General features: G+C 44.6%; 1 protein-coding gene across 1 annotated transcript in view; it reads right to left on the bottom strand.

Annotated features, from left to right (window-relative positions):
* Nucleotides 1-22,626, bottom strand: part of REPS2 (RALBP1 associated Eps domain containing 2) — a gene marked incomplete at its 5' end in the record, with an annotated part of 103,755 nt that overhangs the window by 60,349 nt on the left and 20,780 nt on the right. The window contains 3 exons of the mRNA XM_084279655.1: nucleotides 3,018-3,141; nucleotides 4,646-4,794; nucleotides 7,795-7,918. Of these exons, the coding sequence (XP_084135781.1) occupies nucleotides 3,018-3,141; nucleotides 4,646-4,794; nucleotides 7,795-7,918 (397 nt within the window). The remainder of the gene's footprint in view (nucleotides 1-3,017; nucleotides 3,142-4,645; nucleotides 4,795-7,794; nucleotides 7,919-22,626) is intronic.

The following is a 22,626-nucleotide window of genomic DNA, read 5'->3' on the forward strand; positions in this document are numbered from 1 at the left end:
ACTTACAGATATATATCATAGAATTAACAGAATCATAAAATGGCATGGGTTGGAAGGGACCCCAAGGATCATACAGCTCCAAACCCCCTGCTACAGGCAGGGCCACCAACCTCCAGGCCTGGAGCTACACAAGGTTGCCCAGGGCCCCATCCAACCTGGTCTTGAACACCTCCAGGGATGGGGCATCCACCACCTCTCTGGGCAGCCTGTTCCAGTACCTGACCACTTTCTCTGTAAAGAGCTTCCCCCTAATATCTCATCTAAACCTTCCCTCCTTTATCTTCAATCCATTCCCCCCTTGTCCTGCCATTATCTACCGTTTTAAAAAGTTGATTCCCCTCCTGCTCCCTTCAGGTACTGGAAGGCTGCAATGAGGTCCTCCCACAGCCTTCTCCAGACTGAACAAGTCCAGCTCCCTCAGCCTCTCTTCGTAGGGAAGGTGCTTCAGCCCTCTGATCATCTTTGTGGCCCTCCTCTGAACCCTCTCCAACAGTTCCACATCCTTCTTGTATTGGGGGCCCCAGATCTGGACACAGAACTCCAGATGGGGCCTCACAAGGGCAGAGTAGAGAGAGACAATCACCTCCCTGTCCCTGCTGGCCACTCCTGAGGTATATGCAAAAAATTATTTCTTATTTCTAATGCATTCCACTGAGCTGTACAAAACTACGCTTTGAGAATGCTATCAAGCAGTAAATCACTAATTTTCAATATACTATGCTTCCCCTTCCCTAATTTCTGTTGAAAATCAAAATACATGACTCAGCACTTTGCATTATTCGCAGTACAGTTAGTAAAGAAAAGTTACAATTACTTCTTCTTTTGCTAAAATGAGTCGCTTACGTTCCACTGCAGCAAATAGTCAGCAGTGACACAAGAGCACGTTTAAGAACAGTGTTTTAAAAATAGGTCAGGTATGCAAACACAAAGGCAACTCACTCGCAAACCCTTACATAGTTGAGAGTTCTGAGCTAAGGAAGACCTTAAAAATTACACTCCTAACCTCCCTGCTTTCCTGAGTGGCCTTATCCTGTATCTGTATCTATTTTTATGCCTGTAGAAGTAACTGCTAATTTCAGAAAAAAAACACAGGAAGGAAGTTGGGAAACACACAGAAGCCATTGGAGGAGAGATTCAGGCCCAAGGCCACACTGTTGTGCGTTTGCTAGCAAGAAACTTCCAAAGCTACCATGAAAAGCAGATACAGTCACAGTCAGAATGTGAAGGGCTGCGCTCGAGGACACGTGATGCAGAGCCATGTGATGGCTTTAGCACCTCCTGGGCGTACACCAGCACGTGGTGGCTTCAGGCCCACCTTTTCCAGTCCTCCTCAGTGCAGCAGGTCGCAGAGCCTGACGTTTGGTACAGGATGGGCCATAAAACGCTACCCGCTTACTGCCACTGAGAACACATCTTGCGGAAGCATCCCCCTCTATGGAACATAACCATAGTGTTTTACTCCTCTAGGATTTTAATCACCTTAAACATTTAATTGGTCGGATACTTAATTTCAGAAGAAGTTGCTGGCTGGGTTGGACACTACTGCCTCTGCTCACTTCAGACATCCACGGACTCCATGAGAAATTTCACTGAAGCTACAATTGCAAGCAAATTTGGTGGTGGAGACATTGGGACAACGGAATAAGCTCTCTCAAACACCACTACCCAGAGTCCCAGAAAACAGCAAAGTGAATGACTGGTAACAGTTGGCTGCTCCCCACGGCCACCTCCTGCCTGGCTCTGCAGAATGGGGACTACTTGCCACCTCTTCGTCAGTGAGACGGAACATGCATCATACCAGAAGACAACCTCGTAGCCTTGCTTATTTCAAAAGTCAGCCATCGCTGGTTTAATCAGTTACACCAGGGGTGGGGTGGTAAAAACTTCTCAGAACAAACAGCAGTTTACCTAAGCCACAAATGAACCCATGACTCAGTACTGGTACAATTTTCACATGGAAGGCACAATAGTGTTGAACACATTCTTGACAGGGCTGTAGTGTGTTTTAAAAGCTCTGCTTTTTCACTCATTTGTACACAAGGACAACAGCTAAAGGACTAGCATGCTCCACACCTCCCTCACTGCAAACACACTAACTGAAAGGAGGAGGCATGATGGAGGGCCAGTATACACCTACGCCTGCTGCTGCCACCATCTTGGTCAGCAGATGTTGCAACTGGGAGAGCACAGTGCCTTACTAATAGCAGGAGTTGTAAATCCTTAGTAAAACTGGCTTAGTAAAGCCTTAGTAAAACTGAAAGGCTGATTGACCTAGGGCTGTTGAGCCTTGAGAAAAGAAGACGGAGAGGGGATCTGATCAATGTTTATAAATATCTGAAGTGTGGGACACAGGGGGAAACAGCCAGCCTCTTTTCAGTTGTCTGTGGAGACAGGACAAGGGGCAAATGGTCCCTTCTAACTCCTACAATTCTGTGATTCTGAGATTATGCCCCACTATACTTATTAAAATCAGTACTTTTTGGCAGTGAGCTCCAGGACAGAGCATCTGTGTAATGCCTTATTTGTGTCAGTTTTGCTTAAGTTACATTGTGGGATTATTTTTTTATTCGTCTCCTATTGTTACTTCCATTACAAAATCAGAAATCATTATCCTTTACTGCAAGGGAAGGTTCACTACCAATGTGAAAACTAATATAGCAGCTAGTGAAATCAGGAGTAGGCTTTTCTTCCCCTTTAATGAAATCGAAAGCATCACGCACTCTGAAAACACTCACAAAACACTCTGTCACTGGGATATATTGCACACAGTCTTGTCAGAGATTAGGTATTAGCATTTATCTGCAAGGGGTGACATATAAATCTAATCTACCAGAAAGCGAACAGGATTGAACAATCAAAATAAAATTAGATGACTGAATCGTTTTCCAAAATACAGGCCTAATTAAACTTTAAAATAATTAGGCTGACTGTCAGTTGCATTTGAAATTTGCACGCTTCTGGGAATGAAAAAATAATAATTAATTCATACAATAAGCACATCCTAATTTTTCCCCTACCTCCATGCTGCTGCTCCAGCCCACTTCTAGATTTACCATATCCGTAACTCAGGGGTATTCTCTGGTACGTAGATGGAGAAGCAGGAGGCGAGCAGATCGGAGACATCGGAGGAGATTTGGGTTCCTATTTCAAAAACACAACACCAAATGACACAACAATGCACCAGTCTAGTAGTCCCACACGGCAATCTGAAACCATACAGCTCCCTCAGGCCCTTTATTTCCAAGAGAAGGCTCCTTAAAAACCTAAAAAAACAAACACAGCATTTGGTATCGAGGATCCTAGGGGTAAAGCAAGGCAACACCACAGCTAAGTTTCACAGTGAACAGCTTAAATGTTATTTTACTTCCAAAGATGCCTGAAAAAGTCTATGTAGAAGGCTTAATGTGAATGGGTATCTTTTAATTTACATAATACAGTTAGTTAGCATGAGTGCATTTCTTGTAGGAGAGCATTTTTCATAGAAAAAAAAACTTACAAAAATTAAAATAAATCTCTGAATCTGTATTTTAAGCACTCTGCAGATCTGTAGGTGTTATTAGGTAGTTATCCTCAAAGTTTCCCTTTCCCTTGATTTACAGAGATTATGAGCAGGATCTTGAAATGGTTTACTGTATAAAAAGGAAAATACAACACATAACCTAGATGGAGTCAGGGGGTTGAGAGCAGCGTTGTTCAAGTGTCAGTACACACAGGCAGAGCGCCACACCACTCAGCTTCCTCATCCTGTTATTCCACCCGCGTATCTTGTCATCAGCTGGTTCCCGCTGGCTGACCTCAGGCTGGGAACGCGGTTACTCAGGCTGACGCACCGCGTGGCAAACGTGCGTGCACCTTACCGGAAGATAAAGCCTCTGCCACCAGGCGTTTACAACACGGCCTGATACGGCACCAGAAGAGGAGGTGTCAGGCCTGGGGAAAATTATGCAAAGCAAGGTTGTGCTGTGGAGCCGCTCGTATGGGAATAAACACTCCCAACTCTCTCACATACAGGTAATCCAAATCTCCCTGGGCCAGCTTTATTAAACCGGCAACTCAGAGCAACAGGCAGTGTTTCACTGAGGGCAAAAAGACAAGCAGATTTCTTCTGGGCTACCCCTGGGGGAGATTAGATGGGAAGAAAACCTGGTGGCCTCATCCCACCCAGGAAGTGTCTCATGATTCAACACCTCCAAGCAAGTATTTCTGTAGTTACTAAGGATCCCACTGGCCAAGTGAAATGGCTTGCTCCCCTGTTCCGTTTCATAGGCAGATTTCTATTTGCTCCTCCTTCCCTAGTCCTCTCCAAGAAACAGCACTGGACTAAGGAGGACAACCCAGAAAGAACTTAGAATACACATAACACATATTATAATCTCTATTATATATATAACATATAATATACAGAGTATTACAGGGCTGACAGCTTTGTACAAGCTCATATAGAGAAATTCCCTTCAGGGGTGCAACTGGGGTTCATCAAAATCAAAGCACAGCTCCAATGGGGTTTATTCGCCTTCCAGGAGTTCATCTCCTGTCTAGTACTGCAAAACTGAGTAAAGCCCACGTGAGTGTAACCATTTACAGGACTGGACCCAAAGGGAGGGTGCATAACAACATACTGGTCAGAAGAAGACAGGCCTGTTACCTGTTTTTCCCCTTCATCTGTTCTTTTGTAGGAATTTTTTTCCAAAGTTGCATGTGGAACCTGAAATTTAACTCCGTGGGGTTCTGCTGGAGTCCCGTAACGTACTTCACCATCATTTTTCAGGGCCATAAACCGTGGCAGAGGCAATTCTTCATTAAAAGAGAGAAAAATTCAATTGAGGCTACAGAACTTTAGAGTACTTTACACAGCACTGCCTTGTAAAACCGATGAAGTGTTTAATCTATAAGAGTACTATTTATATTTTGTAACATTTATAAATTTGGAACTGCTGTGATTATTTTATGTCTTAATAAAAATGTGAATGTTACACAAAGCTGCATTCACTAACTTAATATATAATCTGTCTGTGCAAAGGGAAAGAAATAAGCCTTGTGCACATTACTAAAGCAAGGGCAAACTCATTTCCTGCCTTCAAAACGTTGTCTGTAATGAAAAGAATAGTTTCCCAGAGAAACTGCAGGACTGATGAATTAATCAGTCAAGATCACAGTATCCTCAACCCAAAGGAACAAATTAAAAATGGTAGGGTTCAGAGACCACGCCAAGACCTGGTGAGATGACCGTGTCAAAAGGTCCCGCGTCACGCCTGCTCTGCAGAGCAGAAGAGCGACACTTTTGTCACCCTTTCAGACGATTCGCCATTATTTCGAAGAAACCCCGTTTATTTTTGTGCACAGCCACCCTGAAAGATCAATACAATTAAAATTAACAGAACGCTGGAAACCGAGCAGAGCCAATACATTACCTCTGTAATCATTCACACCTACAGCTGCTGCTGAGAAGAAAAAGAAATCAATTGGAAGTTGGGTGCATATTACTCACCCTGCTCTAAAGGCACTCATACATCTCAAGAGAAAATGTAATTAGCACTGGAAGCGTCTCAGTAGCAGTAAGCAAGCAGGATATCAATACAAGGACTGCAAGTACCCTTCTTCACTCAAATTGAGGGATTATTTGCAGAGGCTGGACTTGTAAAACATACACAGTACATCTCAGTTCAGGTTTCTCATCGAGTTTGTTGGGCTTTGGGGTGGTTTTTTTTTTCAAATTAAGATCCTTAAGAAAGGACTGCCATGCAAGAGAGAGGCACAAGCTGTGGGTAATGAAAACTAACAGACAAATCCAGGCCACCCCACTTTACTCCTGGTTTAAACTCCCCTGCAGCGCGGTACCGATCCAAACTGCGCCCGCTGTATCCAATCCAATCCCCTCTGCTCGGCTGGGAGCTCTGCTCCGCAGAAGCTCAGCTCACGCAGGTCTGCGCCTGCTTGCCAGCCTGTCTCTCCCCCACCGGGATGGGGCAGCGCTGGGAGCCCCCTCCCTGTGCCTTGTAAGGTAGGCAGATTCCCATTTTGTCTCCCTTGGGAGGGAGAGCAGAGCAGAGACCGCGCCCTGAGCAGCGACGCGACTGTGAGGCTATGGGTAGGTCCTGCCGTTCTGAGCTCCTCTCTGACCTTGTGGCTGGGTGAATGGCTATCCCTGCCTTCAGCACTCTTGCCCAAGCCTCAAGGCACGGATCAAACTTGGGATATGGGAGCTAAGGGTTCAAACCTGCTCAGGCTCAAGCCCAAACAAAAAGCCATTTGATTTTGAAGCCCAAGCTGAGGCTCAGAATGCATCGCCAAGGCAAGAACATAAAGTTCCAGCCATTTAAGTTGCTATCAAGGTTCCACAGCTAAAAGGGACACGCTTTCTCTCCATCACTTGAGTTTGATAACCCTCTTAACAGCATTTTTCTCCATCAAAAATGGTACATTTAATATTACTGTCAATTCCTTGGGAAGGGCAAAGCTGTTTTAAATTACATCTAATACACGCTTTCACACCTGCCGAAAGGAAGGATTATGATTTTGTCACCAGTACCCATTTATTTCAGCAGATTTATTTGCTGAAACAGATGAGTGTTGCAAGCTGCCCTGCACAGGGGGACCCCTAACCTGCCTGCACACCCTGCAACATGCCGGCACCCAAAGTGACTGTCAGCTCCCACTCTGGACAGCTGTCAAGATTAGAGGGTGAAGGTGAGAGAGAAACATCCCCAGAACTGATCAGTTGTCATTCACAGAATCACAGAATGTGTTCGGTTGGAAGGGACCTTTAAAGGTCACCTAGTCCAACCCCCCTGCAGTGAGCAGGGACATCTTCACTAGATGAGGTTGCTCAGAGTCTGGATCAACCTGATCATCTGTTTTCCCCGTTTTCCTTGCTCTTGTTGATACACGGAAGCATTTCTTGTGACCAGTGCAACTACATTGTACTCATCAATCTTCTACTTCGTTCCCTGGGGGCTCACAGCTGAATGGGTGAAGTGAGGTTTAGGGATAGCAGGCAGGTGAAGCTCCAGGCAAAGTGTAACCATCCCAGAAGCACTTCCAAACAAGTTTGGTACAGCATCACTTGGAGTTGAGAAACAGCTTTGTCACTTTGGCTTGCTCCTGCTTTGTCTTCAACAGTCTATTTCCTCAAATGCCCAAATATCCATGCCATTCCTTTGGAAACACCTTTTCCAGAGGGGGATGTCATCTCAGCTCTGCCATACACGTAGTTCACTGCAATTTTCTACCGGTCACTTCGCGAATGTAACAGAATCACAGAATGGTTTGGGTTGGAAGTGACCTCAAAGATCATCAAGTTCCAACCCCCTGCCATGGGGACACCTATCACTACACCAGGCTGCTCAAGGCCCCATCCACCCCATCCCTGAACACCTCCAGGGATGGGACATCCACCACTTCCCTGGGCAACCTGTGCCAGAGCCTCACCACCCTCGTAGTGAAGAATTTCTTCCTAATATTCAATCTAAATCTACCCTCTTCCAATTTAAAACCATGCCCCCCATCCTATCACTACATGCTCTTTTACAAAGTCCTTCCCCAGCTTTCCTGTAGGCCCCTTCAGGTACTGGAAGGTGCTATAAAATCTCTCTGGAGCCTTCTCCAGGCTAAACAACCCCAACTCTCTCAGCCTGTCTTGTAGGAGAGGTGGGTAAAAAAGAAAAAAGGTTCAGAAAGTGAACCCTTTCTCTGCTCCTCAAAATACAATTATTTCATAGACACGTTAGAAGAAAAGTTTAGAGAGCTGACAAGTGTTAAAGAAAGCAAGAAACAAGTGCAAAATTTGCTACTTACCATTCTTAATGCTCTCAATCCGCACTGGGAACCCTGACTGCGCTGCCGCAATTAACTTCAAAGCAAGGTAAAATTGAGCAGGACCAAAATAACCCACCCGCTTGGCTCCACAAACTTCTGTGATCTAAAAGAGACGAGACATTTTGTTGGTTAAATGCTTTTCACTCTTCCAGAGAATGTAAACACCTCTACATCAACAAAGAAGGAAAAAATAATCTTTAAAACCAAAAAAACCACTTGCTGTATTTAAAGTTTTCTATTGAGCATGTTTGTTTCAACCCAGGACACCACTGCCTGCTCACATCCCTCTTTGTGTATTGGACATGGGGAGCTGTTAGGCTTTTCAGAAGCATTGCTAGCAACACTGCTATCCTGAAACAACTTTGGGGTTTTCATACGATGCAGGATTTTAATAGCAGGTGAACTAGTAACTTGTTAAGTGTCCAGTAACACATTTCCATTGCAGAAGCTATGGTACTGGCAGGAAATGGCACTTAACGTTAGCCCTTAGGATGACTGCTCAGTTACCATACCTGGAACATAAACACACCTCAAGGTAAAGACCCACTGTACCACTGGAACAGAACCCCTGTCTTTGTGAGAATCCAACCCGGTCTCGGCACCAGAGCTTGATTTCTACACGTATACTCCACTCTTTGCATCACTCAGCCACCTCTATGAAGCAAGTGCTCAGGCGACAGCTAAACAAACAACAGCTATCAGTAGGCTTTAAGCACTGGAGCCAATTCTCCCATGCCCAGAGCTCCCAGATGTTCACAAAAAGCCCTCAGCCACTGAGGCTAGAACAAAACTCCATTCCCCCCAGGGCATAAAGGGAAGCCCCAAACTGTTTCCCCTGGACACACACCCAGATTAGCCACATCTCCTAGCAGGTGAGGTGCATCGCCCATGAGCAGGATGAGAGCAGAGCTGTGCTGGTTCTTCATGGGCAACTGCTGCCCCTCAGAAAACCCAGTCTGTGAATGTGAATCTCTCCCAGGCTACAACAGCATGTCAGAAACCACTCCCATGCCACACGCTTGGCTCCACAACAGCATGTCAGAAACCACTCCCATGCCACACGTATAAAAACAACCACAAATAAATAGTCTGGTTTTTTTCTTCTATATTTTGACCACTCACAGAGTAGTACAATGTCAGATGAAACAATTACTGAAAAAACAAACTATTTGGAATGGCAATTCTTACTTTTACCAATCAGAATTATCTTCAAGCAAACTCCTCCTTTGGATGCGGCTTCTGCTTCGACTGAATGAGCTCTGGCTTCCTTCTCTTCCCGCAAGTCATGGAGATGCACGGCTTAATTCCTTGATCGTGGGATGTATCAAAGCGCTTTCTCTTCTCTTACCACTTGATGAAAAGGGAGATTAACTCCCTGTACCAGGACAGCTTCAACTAACTGACAGCATTTGTCATTCTCTTTCTTCTACATATCTTTTTTTTCTGAACACATTCTGGCCTCTCTTTATCCCCCGACACTGGCCTTGTTCCTGCTATTTTCCAGTGGGAATGCAGGGAATTTGGCACATGCCTGAGATAGATGGTGCCAAAACATAAACCAAAATGGGAGTGTGCCAAGGTGGGAGGAACAGGTGGAGGCGAACTCCTTGGAGGAGAGCTGCCACTGGGGCAAGCACATCAGGAGCCAAGCCCATCCCACCCATCTCGGCAGACACCACCACACAGACCCCAGTGTTGCAGAGGGACATAGGGAGCAACAGGATCCACTGCAGGGTCTCACACACCAGTGCACCCCTGACAGCAGCCTACTGGGGTCCATGGGTGGATGCCTGCTGTGCTGCGGGAACAGCACCTGGCTGCCTGCCCGTGGCGTGGGCGTGCTGCCAGGACAGCTGATCTGGCACTGCTTTGGGAGGGCTGGGCAGATCAGTACCACTTCTGAACTCCAAAGCGGGCTCCTTCCCCTTGTCCCGAGATGCTCCCAATTGACTCAGTCCTGCAGCCCACACCCCCCCCACACCTGCACAGCCCTTCCCTGCCAGCAGCCCTGTCTCTGCCTGACGCAGCGGCACAGCACACAGCCTTCAGATCTGACCCAGAACACAGAGGACACACACTGCAGCTGCAGCCTAGCTGGGTCCCCACAGCCACAAGTGCCCGGGCATGCCAGACCCCAATGGCTCTGGGGACAACACCACTGCGGCAGGGACATGGGTAACCACCAGCCAGGGACTCAATAAGGAGTCATATTCAACGGTGTGGGGCAAAGCAGCCACAGAAAGGTGGTCAGACATTGGAACAGGCTTCCTAGAGAGGCAGTTGATGCCCCAAACTCATTGGTGTTTAAGAGGCACTTGGTCAATACCCTTAATACCATGCTTTACCTTATGGTCAGCCCTGAAGCAGTCAGGCAGTTGGACTAGATGACCATTGAAGGTCCCTTCCAACTGCAATAGTCTGTCCAATGGTAACCAAGCTGAAATCCAATTTGGGTACATGGCCCTGGTATGTTACCATAATGCTGAGTAAGGCCCTTTGCAGAAGCTGGGCACCCCCCTGCACCCAGACCCTCCCAAGCAGGGGTATGGGTGCCCACTTCCTGCAGTGCCTGGGATGGCAGCTGCCATGGCACACAAACGGCACACAACATCCCCACGTGTAGATGGGTGTACCCCCAGAGGGATCATTCCTCCTCTTGGGCTCCTTTCCTGCCATGACATCCTACATTGGCTGGCATGGAGCAACAGTGATGCCGTGATCTGCATTGCCTCTTGCCAGCTGCCAGGAAAAAGAAACACTCAGCAACTGGGACTTTCATACAGGGATTTGCGATGCTCTCATACTCCTGGAAAAGATACTAAGAGGTAATTTTGCCCATCTTTTTCTATACTTTGAAATATTAAGGTCACTGAATGCAGGAAATGCCCTGCTTCCTCCCGATACGGAAACAGGAGCACTTTATTCTGATCGAGCAGACTATATGTTTTTCTCAAGGATACACTGTCTCTCAAACTGTGTTTCTCAAACACACTCCCTGCCAATCAGCCTGGGACTCTGTAGCTTTGCTCTTCAGAGGTAACGACACAAAACCATTTTGTAGGCACAAGCTCCTCCATGTTATTTTTGCAACTAAATCCCGGTCTTTTGTTAACAGCCCAGAGCAACAGACACAAGCTGACAGAGCAGCCAAATTATAGGTATTCATACAGATTGCCTCTTACTACCTACATGAGGACCCTGCTTAGAGCAGCTGCTAGCGGGAGCAGCTCCTCTCTCCATCAGCCACAGAGGTAGGTGGCAGATTAGCCTTTATGCAAAATTAATTCCACAGAACATGCTGCCTGCTTAAACTGCCACAGCAGCTTAAGCTGAACGCTGCATCTTTTAATTTTGTGTGTTTGTTTCCCAGTTTTACCTTTTGCTGGGTCAGTGCACACAGCCTCTTGATGGGCAGATTGCATCTAGTGATAAGAGTCCTGAAGTTAATAGCACATCCCACAACTAGCTTGAGTTGCCAAGATCCATCTGAATTAAAGGCACTGTATAGGAATGCAATACGATGCCTTTTTCCAAACTGGAACTACACTCTCTAGTAACACCCAGAGTAATTTGGAAGTAAGATGTATGAAAATATCCCCTGAAAGACAGGGGGAAACATCAGTTGTGCTTTCATTCAACTCATGTTTAAAACCAAATTCTTTCTTTCCTTTCCTGTTGTCCGTTTGGGCTGCACACTTTCCAGCGATTGAGCAGGGAAAGAACTGGCATTTCCTATTCTTGCACTGCTATACAGACACACATGTAAATCAAAGCAACTCGCATCCCTCAATTCTTCCAGGGGTTTTAACACATAACTACTGGCATTTGACTTTTATTGCAATTTACTTTTTTTTAATTCTTCAGCAGAAAACTGTAAACCTCCAGTGACAGCACTATACTGAAGAAAAGTTGAATGAACAGTATGTTGGAAATAATTTTTCACCGTGGCAGGTTATGGGTATCACTCACCAAAACTAACCTCAGGATGATAAACAGAGTTAGCTAAAAATTGATCTATTCAATGGTTTGCAAAGCAAGAACACAATCCTGAGCAGACTAAAACTGAGTTTAATTTTACTGCAAGTTGTTAACTGCTCATACAAAACAACTTCACAGGTTATTTGCCAATTAAGGAAAAAAGTTCATTTCACACATGTGAAAGCATTTCTTGAAGGACAGAAAGCTGCAGTGTCTAATCTTGTGTTTGTCCTCAGTCAGCACCTCTTGATTCAATGGGATTTCAGCAGGTCACCTTAACACACACACTCTGTACACAAATCACACCACCATCCCTATCAAGCAGCCATAAGAAGGGGAGAAAAAGCAAGTTCTAGATGTCTGTGCACCCTTCTGATAGGCCAGAAGTTTTTATATGGTTGCAAAAATATATATGTATATATTTAAGAGATATCCCTAACTCATCAACACTAAACTTCAAAATGTAGCTACAAGCTGTTAGTAAAAGCAGCTGTTGTAGATTAATTTTCCATGTGAAATTCTAACAGAAAAGTTTTACACCTTGAGATGCTGGAACACAAACCAGGATTTTGTATTTATTATCTATCAGCTGACAGCGAGTGTTATTTTTGCAGTTGCTCCTTGAAGACATCCCACATGAAGCCGCTTTTCCCAGCACAATCTGACATTATTCCAGCTCTCCCCAGTTCTCTCCAAACAAGTTTCCACAACAGTCTCCAAAGTGCACCGACCTCTCAAACACCCGGGGGAGGTCTAACTCAGATTGCAAAAGCAAGACTTCAGGAACTGAACGTGAGCCTTGAGCTGAAGTTTGTTTTCTGTAAGTAGAAAAAGAGGTAAAATCAGAAGCAACTATTCCATAATCCTGTAGACCGACTGAAATGACCATCCTGCAGCCTCCAGGGAAAGATAGAGCTGGTATTTTTCCTTTTCTATTCAGCCCTTAATGCTGCTGCTATGGCATCCTTTGTATGTAGCTGGAGCACAATTTTTGTCAGTTCTGTGTCCCCGTTGCTCCCTGACACATCACTGGTGGTGTTGCCTGTCGTCTGTGGGCAAACTCAGCCCAAAGGCGCTCAGATCTCTGTGCTGGCTGCGAGACTCCACGAGGAACACGCGGAAGCTGAAGGCACATTCAAGTCATTCGGAAAGAAAACAAGCATCACTGACTCCTACGTTAAAGGAAATGACCTTGCTGCTCCTTCCATCTCAGCCCAACCCCAGAAAGCACATTTTTTTTACTTGCATTTGCTGGTGCTATAATGCAGTAGAGATTTTTCCAGTTCATCAACAGCCTCTGCATGTCAAGGAACATGTTGAAAAGCTTGTGCCCTCAGCCCGTGCCCACCTCGCTCACCCAATGCTCTCCAGGAGACAAACAGCTTTGATGCCACAGCTCGGTCCTCAACCACGGAGCAACCCCAAGCTCCCTTCTGGACCAATCACCCCTCCTATCACTGTTTGAAAGGCAAATATTTGCAGCAGTGGCTTATCAATAGCTTATCTCAAAACAGTGTCATGCATCTGACCCACTTTACCCTTTTTGCTTTGGCTTGTTGGTTGGGTTTTTTCTAATTTGTGCTTCAGAGTCTTTGATCTGCCTGTCACAGACGAGTTTTGCTGCATTCTTGAACTGGTATTTCTTTCAGAAGGGATAGCTGGTCAGGTATCTGTAACACTACCCAGAACCCAGGGCTTTGTATCCATCACTTCATTACTTAAAGTGAAGTAAGAAATACCACATCCCCGGTGCAGGAGGATCTCTGCCTGGGAAGGCAACCAGAGGAGGAACATCCTGGAGCCACTACGTACCCGGCTGCACAGAGGAAGAGGTTCTGCTATGGATTATGTTCTTCAGTTCTGATCCTTCCTATCAGTGGTATTTCTGTAACTATTTATTTTATTCTGTCATCTTGCCTTTCAAAACCAGATGTTTTATCTGTTCTAGACGACTTTTTTTTCTAAACATCCCCAGAAGTGCCTGCTAAAATCTAGCCATTCCAAGTAAGCATGGTTCCAACACCCAAAGGAAATGAAAATGGCTTAGTTCATGGTACATGAGACAACACAAACATAGTGCTAGGTTGTTTTTTTTTAAACACAGCAGTAAAAGCAGATGAGAGTGACCACATCTGTGAGGCAATAGCACCACTGGGCTTTCCCCAAGCATCTCCCTCCTGGCACCACCCAGAACCATTCACATGACGCGCCCTGGTGCTCCCCCCCCATACCATCGCACCTTGGCACATCTGGGGGGAGAGCACTCCAGGGGCAGAGGAAACTTTTCCAACAACTCCAAGCAGAGTTGGGGGGTTGGACTCAATCTCAAGGCCCCTTCCAACCCCTACAATTCTGTGATTTTATACCAACAGAGAGAAGTGCGAGGCTCGTGATTCAGCACACACGTGTCCATGGACAGAACGATGTGAAACAAAACACTAAAACCATTTTTCAAACACCTCTGCCTCATGTCGAAGCCTAAGAGCAGAAATATTCTCTATATTAGGAAAGAGGCAATTCCTGAGCAGAGGTCAAACAAAAAAAACCCCACATAAACACAACAGTTTGCATCCAGTAGAAAGACTCGAGGGCAGGAGCAGGGCGGTCACATTCGGGTTGGTGCAGTGGTGGTTTGGGTCCCTTCTCCCATCCTCGAAAACAGCCAGCTGTAAACACCTACAGAAACTCAAGCAGGCGAATCACGCAGTGCTTCTCTTCAAGTAGGAAGGCTGGCAATGCCAGCATACAGCAAGTTACAAAAAAAAAAACCCAACCTAAACCTATTGATCTGAAATTGTGCAGCTACCAGGACCTGTGAGTCAGCACTGTTAATCAAAAGATTTCAATTATTAAGGAGGGTTGGCTAGAAGAACTCTGCCAGGGAACAAAGGCTGCTGATGCACGCTGATAGTTCTAAGTGTTGAAGCGTACCTGAAGGAAAGCCCATCTCCTCCTATGCTCAACCTTCTGTCTTTAGTATACAAACCCTAATGAATCTTTTATCTGCGTGCAGTGTGGAAAGGATGGACACTTTCATCTGATGCCCACCTACCTCATCGGGAGGTTTAAGAAGCACCACTCCTGAGAAATACCTGGAAGCCTCCACGCCAAATGAAGTATTTTCATGACAGCAGTGCCTACAGATTTAGGTCAGAGGTTACATACATTTGCTGATACTCCCTCTGTCTTTCCTTTGATAGGAAAACTTAGCATTACTTTCACATGCCTTTAGGAGTGTGTAAGAAGCCTCCTGGGTTAAAGAGATGAAACATATTCTTTCTGAAATGTCCTTCCTGTTTTCTTCTTACTATTTTGGAACATGAAGACTGGGAGAACAGCATTCATCTAGCTAAAATTGTTCTAGCTGTGTTTCACATTCACTAGTTGGTAACAACTTCATATGAAAAAAGCCAACTACCCAGGTCAATAACTACAGCTTGTGCCAATAGATTTGTACAGGATTCTGAGTGAAATTTTAATAAAGCTTATTACACTGGGAACACAAAAATAAAAAGCACAAACCCAGATTACTCCAGATTTAATAACTCAGCACAAGGATACCAAGAAGCAGTGTGGAATTTTATAAAATTGTGAGCCTACTTAATTCACTGAATTGCTTCACATTCTTTGCAGGCAATCAGTTCCTCAGCATCTGGATACGGCAATGCAGATATTCAGCAGGTCACTCTCTGAAACACTGCACAGAAAGCCTAGCCAAAAATCACTATTAAGACCTGAAATCCCATGGAAACCTGCAGAGTACACAGAATTGGGTTATGGATGTTGTAGCTGCTTTTCAAATCTTACTGTAGAAGCAAAGGAGTGAGCACAACGTCCCATGTAAAAAGGCAAGTACAGAGTGAGTAAACACCACCCCATCCAAACAAGTAGACCGCAGGATGCTTCCACAGGGCTTGTCCGAATTTCGTCTGGTGCTAGTCACTGCCAAGAGCACTTAGTTCTCTTGGCCAGGAGGCACATGTTTCATAAAGCCCATCATCTCAGAGATGGTTAATACCAGACATTTTATACACTGCAAATATGCTTCTTTAAAGGCACTAGTCATCCTAAGGATTTCCTGCCCACCTCTTCTCTTCCAAGAACGTATCGAGGGACATAACATGGAGGAGGTCCAGGATGAGAACCCAGACCCTCCACACTCTTGCCCGCTCAGCAAAGACATTATCCTGGAGCCCCATATCCACAAGCAACTGACATTGCACGACAAGCTTGATGGAGGCAGGATAGAAGTATCCACGCTGGAATCCAGCCAGGGCTGGCCCTAGGTCAACCCAAATAACACCTCCCTTCCTAAAACTTTCATTTTCTGAAGGCTGAGCTGAAAATAGTATCTAAAGCTTACTACTAGTGAGAGTGAATGGAGAGTTCCTCTTCAGCTCAGGCAGGAATGCCTTGTTTTGCACAGGAGCCGCACCCAGTGGGAGTGAAAATGCTGGACCATCTCGGGATCCTTAAAGGACAACACTATTTTTATCAGGGATGGATCTTAGGGAAAGGTAGTAAGTATATCCTTGTGCTCTTAGCATTTTAGACCACTTCAGCAACCAGGTTGTTAATTATTTTGAGGAATACGTTGCACAAGCAGCATTTCCATTAGCATGTTTTCAACTTGAGAGTACATTTTCACTGGCTTAAAAAAAAAAATACAGCCCTCATTTATAAGCTTGAGCTCTTTCTTTAGAATTACATTTATTATGAACTCAAATGTATTTCAGCATGTTTATTTTTACAATCCATTCAAAGCACTGTATGTGTACACACACACACACAAACCTGAAATTAAGTGTAACTCAAAGCTCAGCCATAACAATCAAACCTTTGTTGGGAAAGCTTCTGCAATCTGTCCCAGCCTTTTTTCTAAAAGGACGAATGGTCTCTCCAATTCTCCAGTTCAGGTATGGATTAACACACATACCCAGAGTTTGGGATTTCTTTTTAAAATAATAATTGAAAACGCTGAAGTTTCATAAGGGAGCATGAAGCCATTTATAATGCAGGACTCTTCAAGCCTACTTACAAACATTTGACTCAATCCTGCAGTTTGTTATTCATACAGAGAATCCTTATCCTACCATTTGTCAAACTTCAGTCTCTTTGCAGTGCCCCACAGGCTAAGAAATTCGTGATTATTTTTCAGAAAAATAAATCCCCCACTAGTTTTGAAATGAAGCTTCAGTGTGACTTATACAAAATAAACACCTATTACAGAAAAATCCACTTCATTTTTATACATCACGAAGCGGCGTTAGACAGGATTTACCTCCCCCCTCTGAAGAAGCTAACATCAGTTCTTTGTTTTGACATACTTGCCAATAAAGGAGGTAACTTACCGAGCTCAGCAATACAATTCTGTTTTGTTCTCCAGTTAAAATACAATAAAAAGCTTTGGTATAAGTAACACTGTTTGCGAAAGCCACCCCATCACCCATAAAGCAGCTCACTAATCTCACCTAGGGAGCAAAAAGTTAACTTGAAGCAGTTGAAAAAGTAACCAGCTTTGAACACAGCAGTAACAAGATAACATCGCCTGGGGACACACCATAATGTTTTATAAACAGACAATAAAAATACCTTCTCAAATTCAAAGACTCCTTCAGCACCTCAAGAGAAATTATGGAAACAACTGCTAGAGAAAAGCTGGAGTCACACGTTGGTACAACAAGGAAAACAGGCAGAAAGGTCATTCCACGATCTCCTACTAGAATGTATAAAAACCATCCACTGTCAAACGTCTCTTTTGATGCCTCAAGCCAAGGCTACCCAAAATATGGATCTTTTCAGTTAAAGCTTTCTTTTGTCATTTGTTTAAATACTCGATCCTGTCCAAGCATACCACATTGCTGGGGGCAAACCCTGGAAGCTATTTTAGCTTGCCATCACCACGAAGAGCTCTACAGGCCCGCCTACAGACAGTACCAGAGGATGCTTCCGCTGCCACTACAACAGCTGCCTTATTATTTCCACATTTCTTTGCAGCTACAAGGAAATACCTCAGGAGTTTCACTCTCAGATGCTATGCCAGGATAACTTTACGAGCTGTTCCATTTGTAGGCATTTTCACAGCTGAAAGCATACCAAGAGCAACCATCAGTAAAGCCTCATGACAGTTCCTGTTATCTTTACATAGCCAGGCAAAAACATTTCTCTACTTATTTTGGAAAGTGAACAGCTTTTTCTTCTCAGTGACTGCACTTCTACTTGTTGGTAAACATCACAAAGTTCAATGAGGCCAAGTGCAAGGTCCTGCACATGGGTTGGCACGATCCCAAGCACAACTACAGGCTGGGTGGAAAATGGATTGAGAGCAGCTCTGAGATGGAGGACTTGGGGGTGATGGAGTGCAAGCTCAACATGAGCCAGCAATGTGTGCTTGCAGCCTAGAAAGCCAACCGTGTCCTGGACGATGTCACAAGTGACCAGCAGGATGAGGGAGCTGATTCTCTCCCTCTACTCTGCTCTCCTGAGACCCCCACCTGGAGTACTGCATCCAGCTCTGGGGACCCCACTCCAAGAAAGACATGGAATTTTGGGAGTCCAGAGGACACCCACAAAGATGATCAGAGGGCTGGAGCACCTCTCCTAAGAGAGAGCTGAGCTTGTTCAGCCTGGAGAAGAGAGGCACTGGGGAGACCTTAGAGTAGCCTCCCAGTACTGTGTGCTGGGCTGTGGCTGCCTGTGACAGTATGCTTCCCCTGTTGTCCCCATGTTTTCCTGTTTATCCTGTTTACATGGATTGATTGATAACCATTGGTGCTGATTGTGACTTCTGCATCTGTCTCACAGTTCATGAAGACAGATAACAACACAATAGCCAAGGGTTATCTATGCTAATGTGCCCAGTGGCATATGGGGGGGGGGGGTATGTAAATATGACTATGAGCCAATCATCTTACTCCATAAATAGTGAGCAGTCCAAGAACTCTTTGAGCTCTCCTGAGACGACAGCGGCTGCACGTCAGGATCTCCCCTGGAAAGGGTCGCCTCTCAAGGTTACTCCTCGAGGTCGAGAGAATCCTTGTTGTGACAGATCTGCAACAGATCCTCGGTAAGTGAGTTGGGAATAAGTGCACTAACATTTGTGATCTTAGCTAAGAAATGGGAAGGATTTACTGTATATATAATCCTTTAGACATAAACCGTTGACCAAGTCTGGGACTAAGACTGAATCCAGCCGCACCTGGACTCCTCTCTGAGCAGGAGTTTAGAAAGCAAGGGGATTCTTTCTGAACCTCGTGACTCAACGGGAGGGTCTCCCTGATAGATTCACCTGACCCTGTTCTCTATGCACTAACTAATCAAGATTACCTTACTATCAAATCTTAATCATTGTCACGTTTATTACCAAACACCATTACATCCTTTTGTTTTATATCAATAAACATATTATTGCCTCTCTCAAGAGTGAAGTGCATCCCTCTGATCTATCCCACTGCGACACTGCCCCCTCCCTGGCACTGTTCAAGGCCAGGTTGGATGGGGCTTTGGGCAGCCTGGTCTGGTGGAGGGTGTCCCTGTCCATGATAGGGAGGTTGGAACTAGATGGTCTTTGAGATTCCCTCCAACCTAAACCATTCTATAATTGTATGGTAATTATATATTAAAGGGGGGCTAAAAGCCTCCAAACTCCAGTTTGCACTGTTGTAGACACTTGAAAATACAAACTCAAAAGACAGCTGCCTCCTAAAAATCTCTCACTTGAGGTAATTCTCATTGTGCCCTTACGTGGGATGGACATTCACACACAATGAATGCTCAGAGGAACACATGCAACATCACACCAGTGTCTACAGCAATACCCAGGAGAGTGTCTGGGAAGTCTAACCTCACATCTTCCTCAAACTACCTTCCCTCTTCTGTGATCTTCAGAAATTTCTCTGATTTTAAAATGCTACCGAAAGACCATACATTCACACATTCTAGATGCCAAAATTACTGCCTTCAACAATTAGCCAAAGAAATAACAGCAGACTTTAAAAATAAGCAGAGATGGTGACCACAAACTGAGCTGTAATTTGAATTTTCTGCAGCCTGAGCTGTGGGGATACATTGCATTACTGCCATTAGCTCCTGTGACCCACGGGATCCACAGGCCACCGTGCTGAAAACACGCCTGGCATTGCTGCAGCTGGTTCCCAAGGAAGGCAGGCAGCCTGGGGACAAGGCAGAGGGAAAGGCAGCTCCCAGAGCTTCCACGCACTAAGCATGCACCTGGGAAGTATTCCCAGATCCCAGCAAAATACAGTGACCTGAACCCAAGTGCTGACTGACACTAAGCAGACCTGGCCAAAAAAAAATAAAAAATACAGCAGTGAAGTGATTAACTGCAGGTTTTTGCATTTCACCACAGAAAGTCTGGCACATGGATCAAAGCAGGATGGTCTCTCCCATAACAAGACTTGGTTCACAGCAAGATTTTTCTACAAGACAAAACGCAAGTTCATCTGCCTGGATCTATTTATTTTCAGTGGGCCTTGGTTCCAGTAAAGAAAATCCTGGATTTTCTTATATATAGGTGCCTAACATCTAAGTTGCATCATTCACCTTTTTATCACCAGATTTTTCTACTCTGGCCAGTGCAATACAGATGAGTGCTTAAACATTCAGTTCAGCAACAACTTTATGGTTGTTCCCATTAGCCTTTCCTCCCTAAGCTTTAATTGCTTAAAAAAACCTGTAAGACCTAATTCTTATGATGCCAAAGTAAATAATACACCACCTTAAGAATCACAGCTCTCTTGCAGAATCTTCTACAGTGCTACACAAGGCATAGAGTTAACTTTTGGCAACATGGGTTTAAAGACTCAACAAACTAATTAGCAAAAGTACTCTCACTTTAAAAAAAAAAAATCTAAAACCACTTATAAAATCAAGGAAAGGAGGAAAAAAAAGTCATAGAGTGTGCTTTAAACTATGCCTTTGCCAAAGTCCCAGAGGGAGCAATTGATGAAGCTTGTTTTCCAAGTCTTGGTAGCAGGGTGAAGATTTGCGCAATTTAAAATTAATTGGCATGTTACTGCACTCAATTGAGATGGCCATCACTCACTGACAGGGAGGCAAGTCTGGAGTGAAATTCAGTAAAAGGGTTTTCTGACTACCAGCTCTGTGGCAATTTGTGTGGACCAGCTGAGGCCAGTTCACTCCGGGAAGACAAAAAGTCACTAATGGTGCAGCCTGTTTCTCAAGGCTCACAGATGCTGCGTGGATCCATCGCAAATCACTGCCGCAGCCATTCCTGCTCAACCTTTCTCTCAGATAACGACAGTGTAATCTGCTCTTTCGAGAGGCTGTCAAAAAGTGCTTTGGATTTCTAAGGCTTCAATCAAATGCTGAAAATATTCCTACAACAGCCCTGGCTTTACCGGCACCGCACCAGGGAACTGCACACAGGCTTGCACAGCTGAGGGGAGCAACCCCGTGGCTGAGATCTCAGAAGGTATGCAAATCCCCACTTTTAATTTCTCAGTCCTTGGCACAACTTTCAACAAACGTTTATGGCTCAAACCAGCAAATTAATACGGGAGAACTGAATACTTCAGGCAGAGAAAGGACTGCAGATTTGACTCAGAAGAGATGGGTAAAATGGAGAGTGATGCCTGGCTGATTCAGCTCTCCAAAGGCACTAATGAGCACTGCAGGAGACCTATACTACTATCTGCAAAGCAAGAAGGAAACGTACCATTTTCTTCTTCTGATTTTCTTCTAGTAGCGGAAACCAAACATACACACACACTCCCCAATTCTAAGATGTATTTCCACTCTTTTCTACACAAAATACAACTGTTTCAAAATTAATTCCTACATCTGTGTTTCCATCTCCCACACATTCACAAGCAACATTTTGCACTAAACAAACAAAAGCTGCTATCCCTGCTAATTTCATTTCCATAGGCCCATGTTATAAAGATGTGCTCATAGCTATTTGTGATCCAGGTCTCATTTCACACAAGGTACAGGAGCTACAGTTTATCCTTAAGCTTGCTAGAAATCCTCCCGCCATCAAATGGGACAATTCACCAACCGAGCATCACCCACGTCTGGGTAATGTCCCAAAACAGGGCCATAAATCTGCATTTCCTTTAGGAACACAGCCCCATGCTTCCCTTCCCAAAGCCTGCTGCAGTTCATACTCTGTATTTACAATCTCCTCTAGTAATGGCTATATTAAGCAATTATTCTGTGCTGATCTGTTGTTCAAGAAAAAGGAGCTCAGTAGAGATGGATGCACTGGGAAAGAGGGGGATGCACTGGAAAAGAGCAGCCATGTACCAGCTCCATCCGCGGCTCCTGCAGAAACACCTTCGCTAGCTCCAGCACTGTGGTGCGCACAGGAGGAGCACCCGACGCATTGGAAATGCCAAATTATTAAGAGTTTGTGGTTTCTCTGGTCTTAATGCAAGAGCTAACAACAGGTTTATTGTAATATACTTCCATTATTAGGATAAAACATTGCAGCAGGCGAGGTATTTACAAATATCAGCTGTGAGGCTTTTATGACTTTCACAGGACTTTCTGGAGATAATCTAGAAAAACAAAAAGACATCTGTACACATTACTACATATTAGAACAAAAAGGATTTGTGAAAGCTTGTCACATGCAGCGTTTCTAAGTTATCTATTCATTTTTAGCATTAGTTCCCTTCACTATTGAAAATTAAACCTATGCACTGGGATACTATTCACTAGCTGGAAATCATTTTTCAATTGCTTGCTTTTATTTCTTATTCTTTAACACTGGTGAGTTTTATATTTAAGCAGAAATCTTTAGATGAATTATTGCTTAAAGTAAATGAAAGCTGGATGCCAAAAACTGAG

Source organism: Gallinula chloropus, assembly GCF_964237585.1.
Source record: "Gallinula chloropus genome assembly, chromosome: 1".
Lineage (NCBI taxonomy): Eukaryota > Metazoa > Chordata > Aves > Gruiformes > Rallidae > Gallinula > Gallinula chloropus.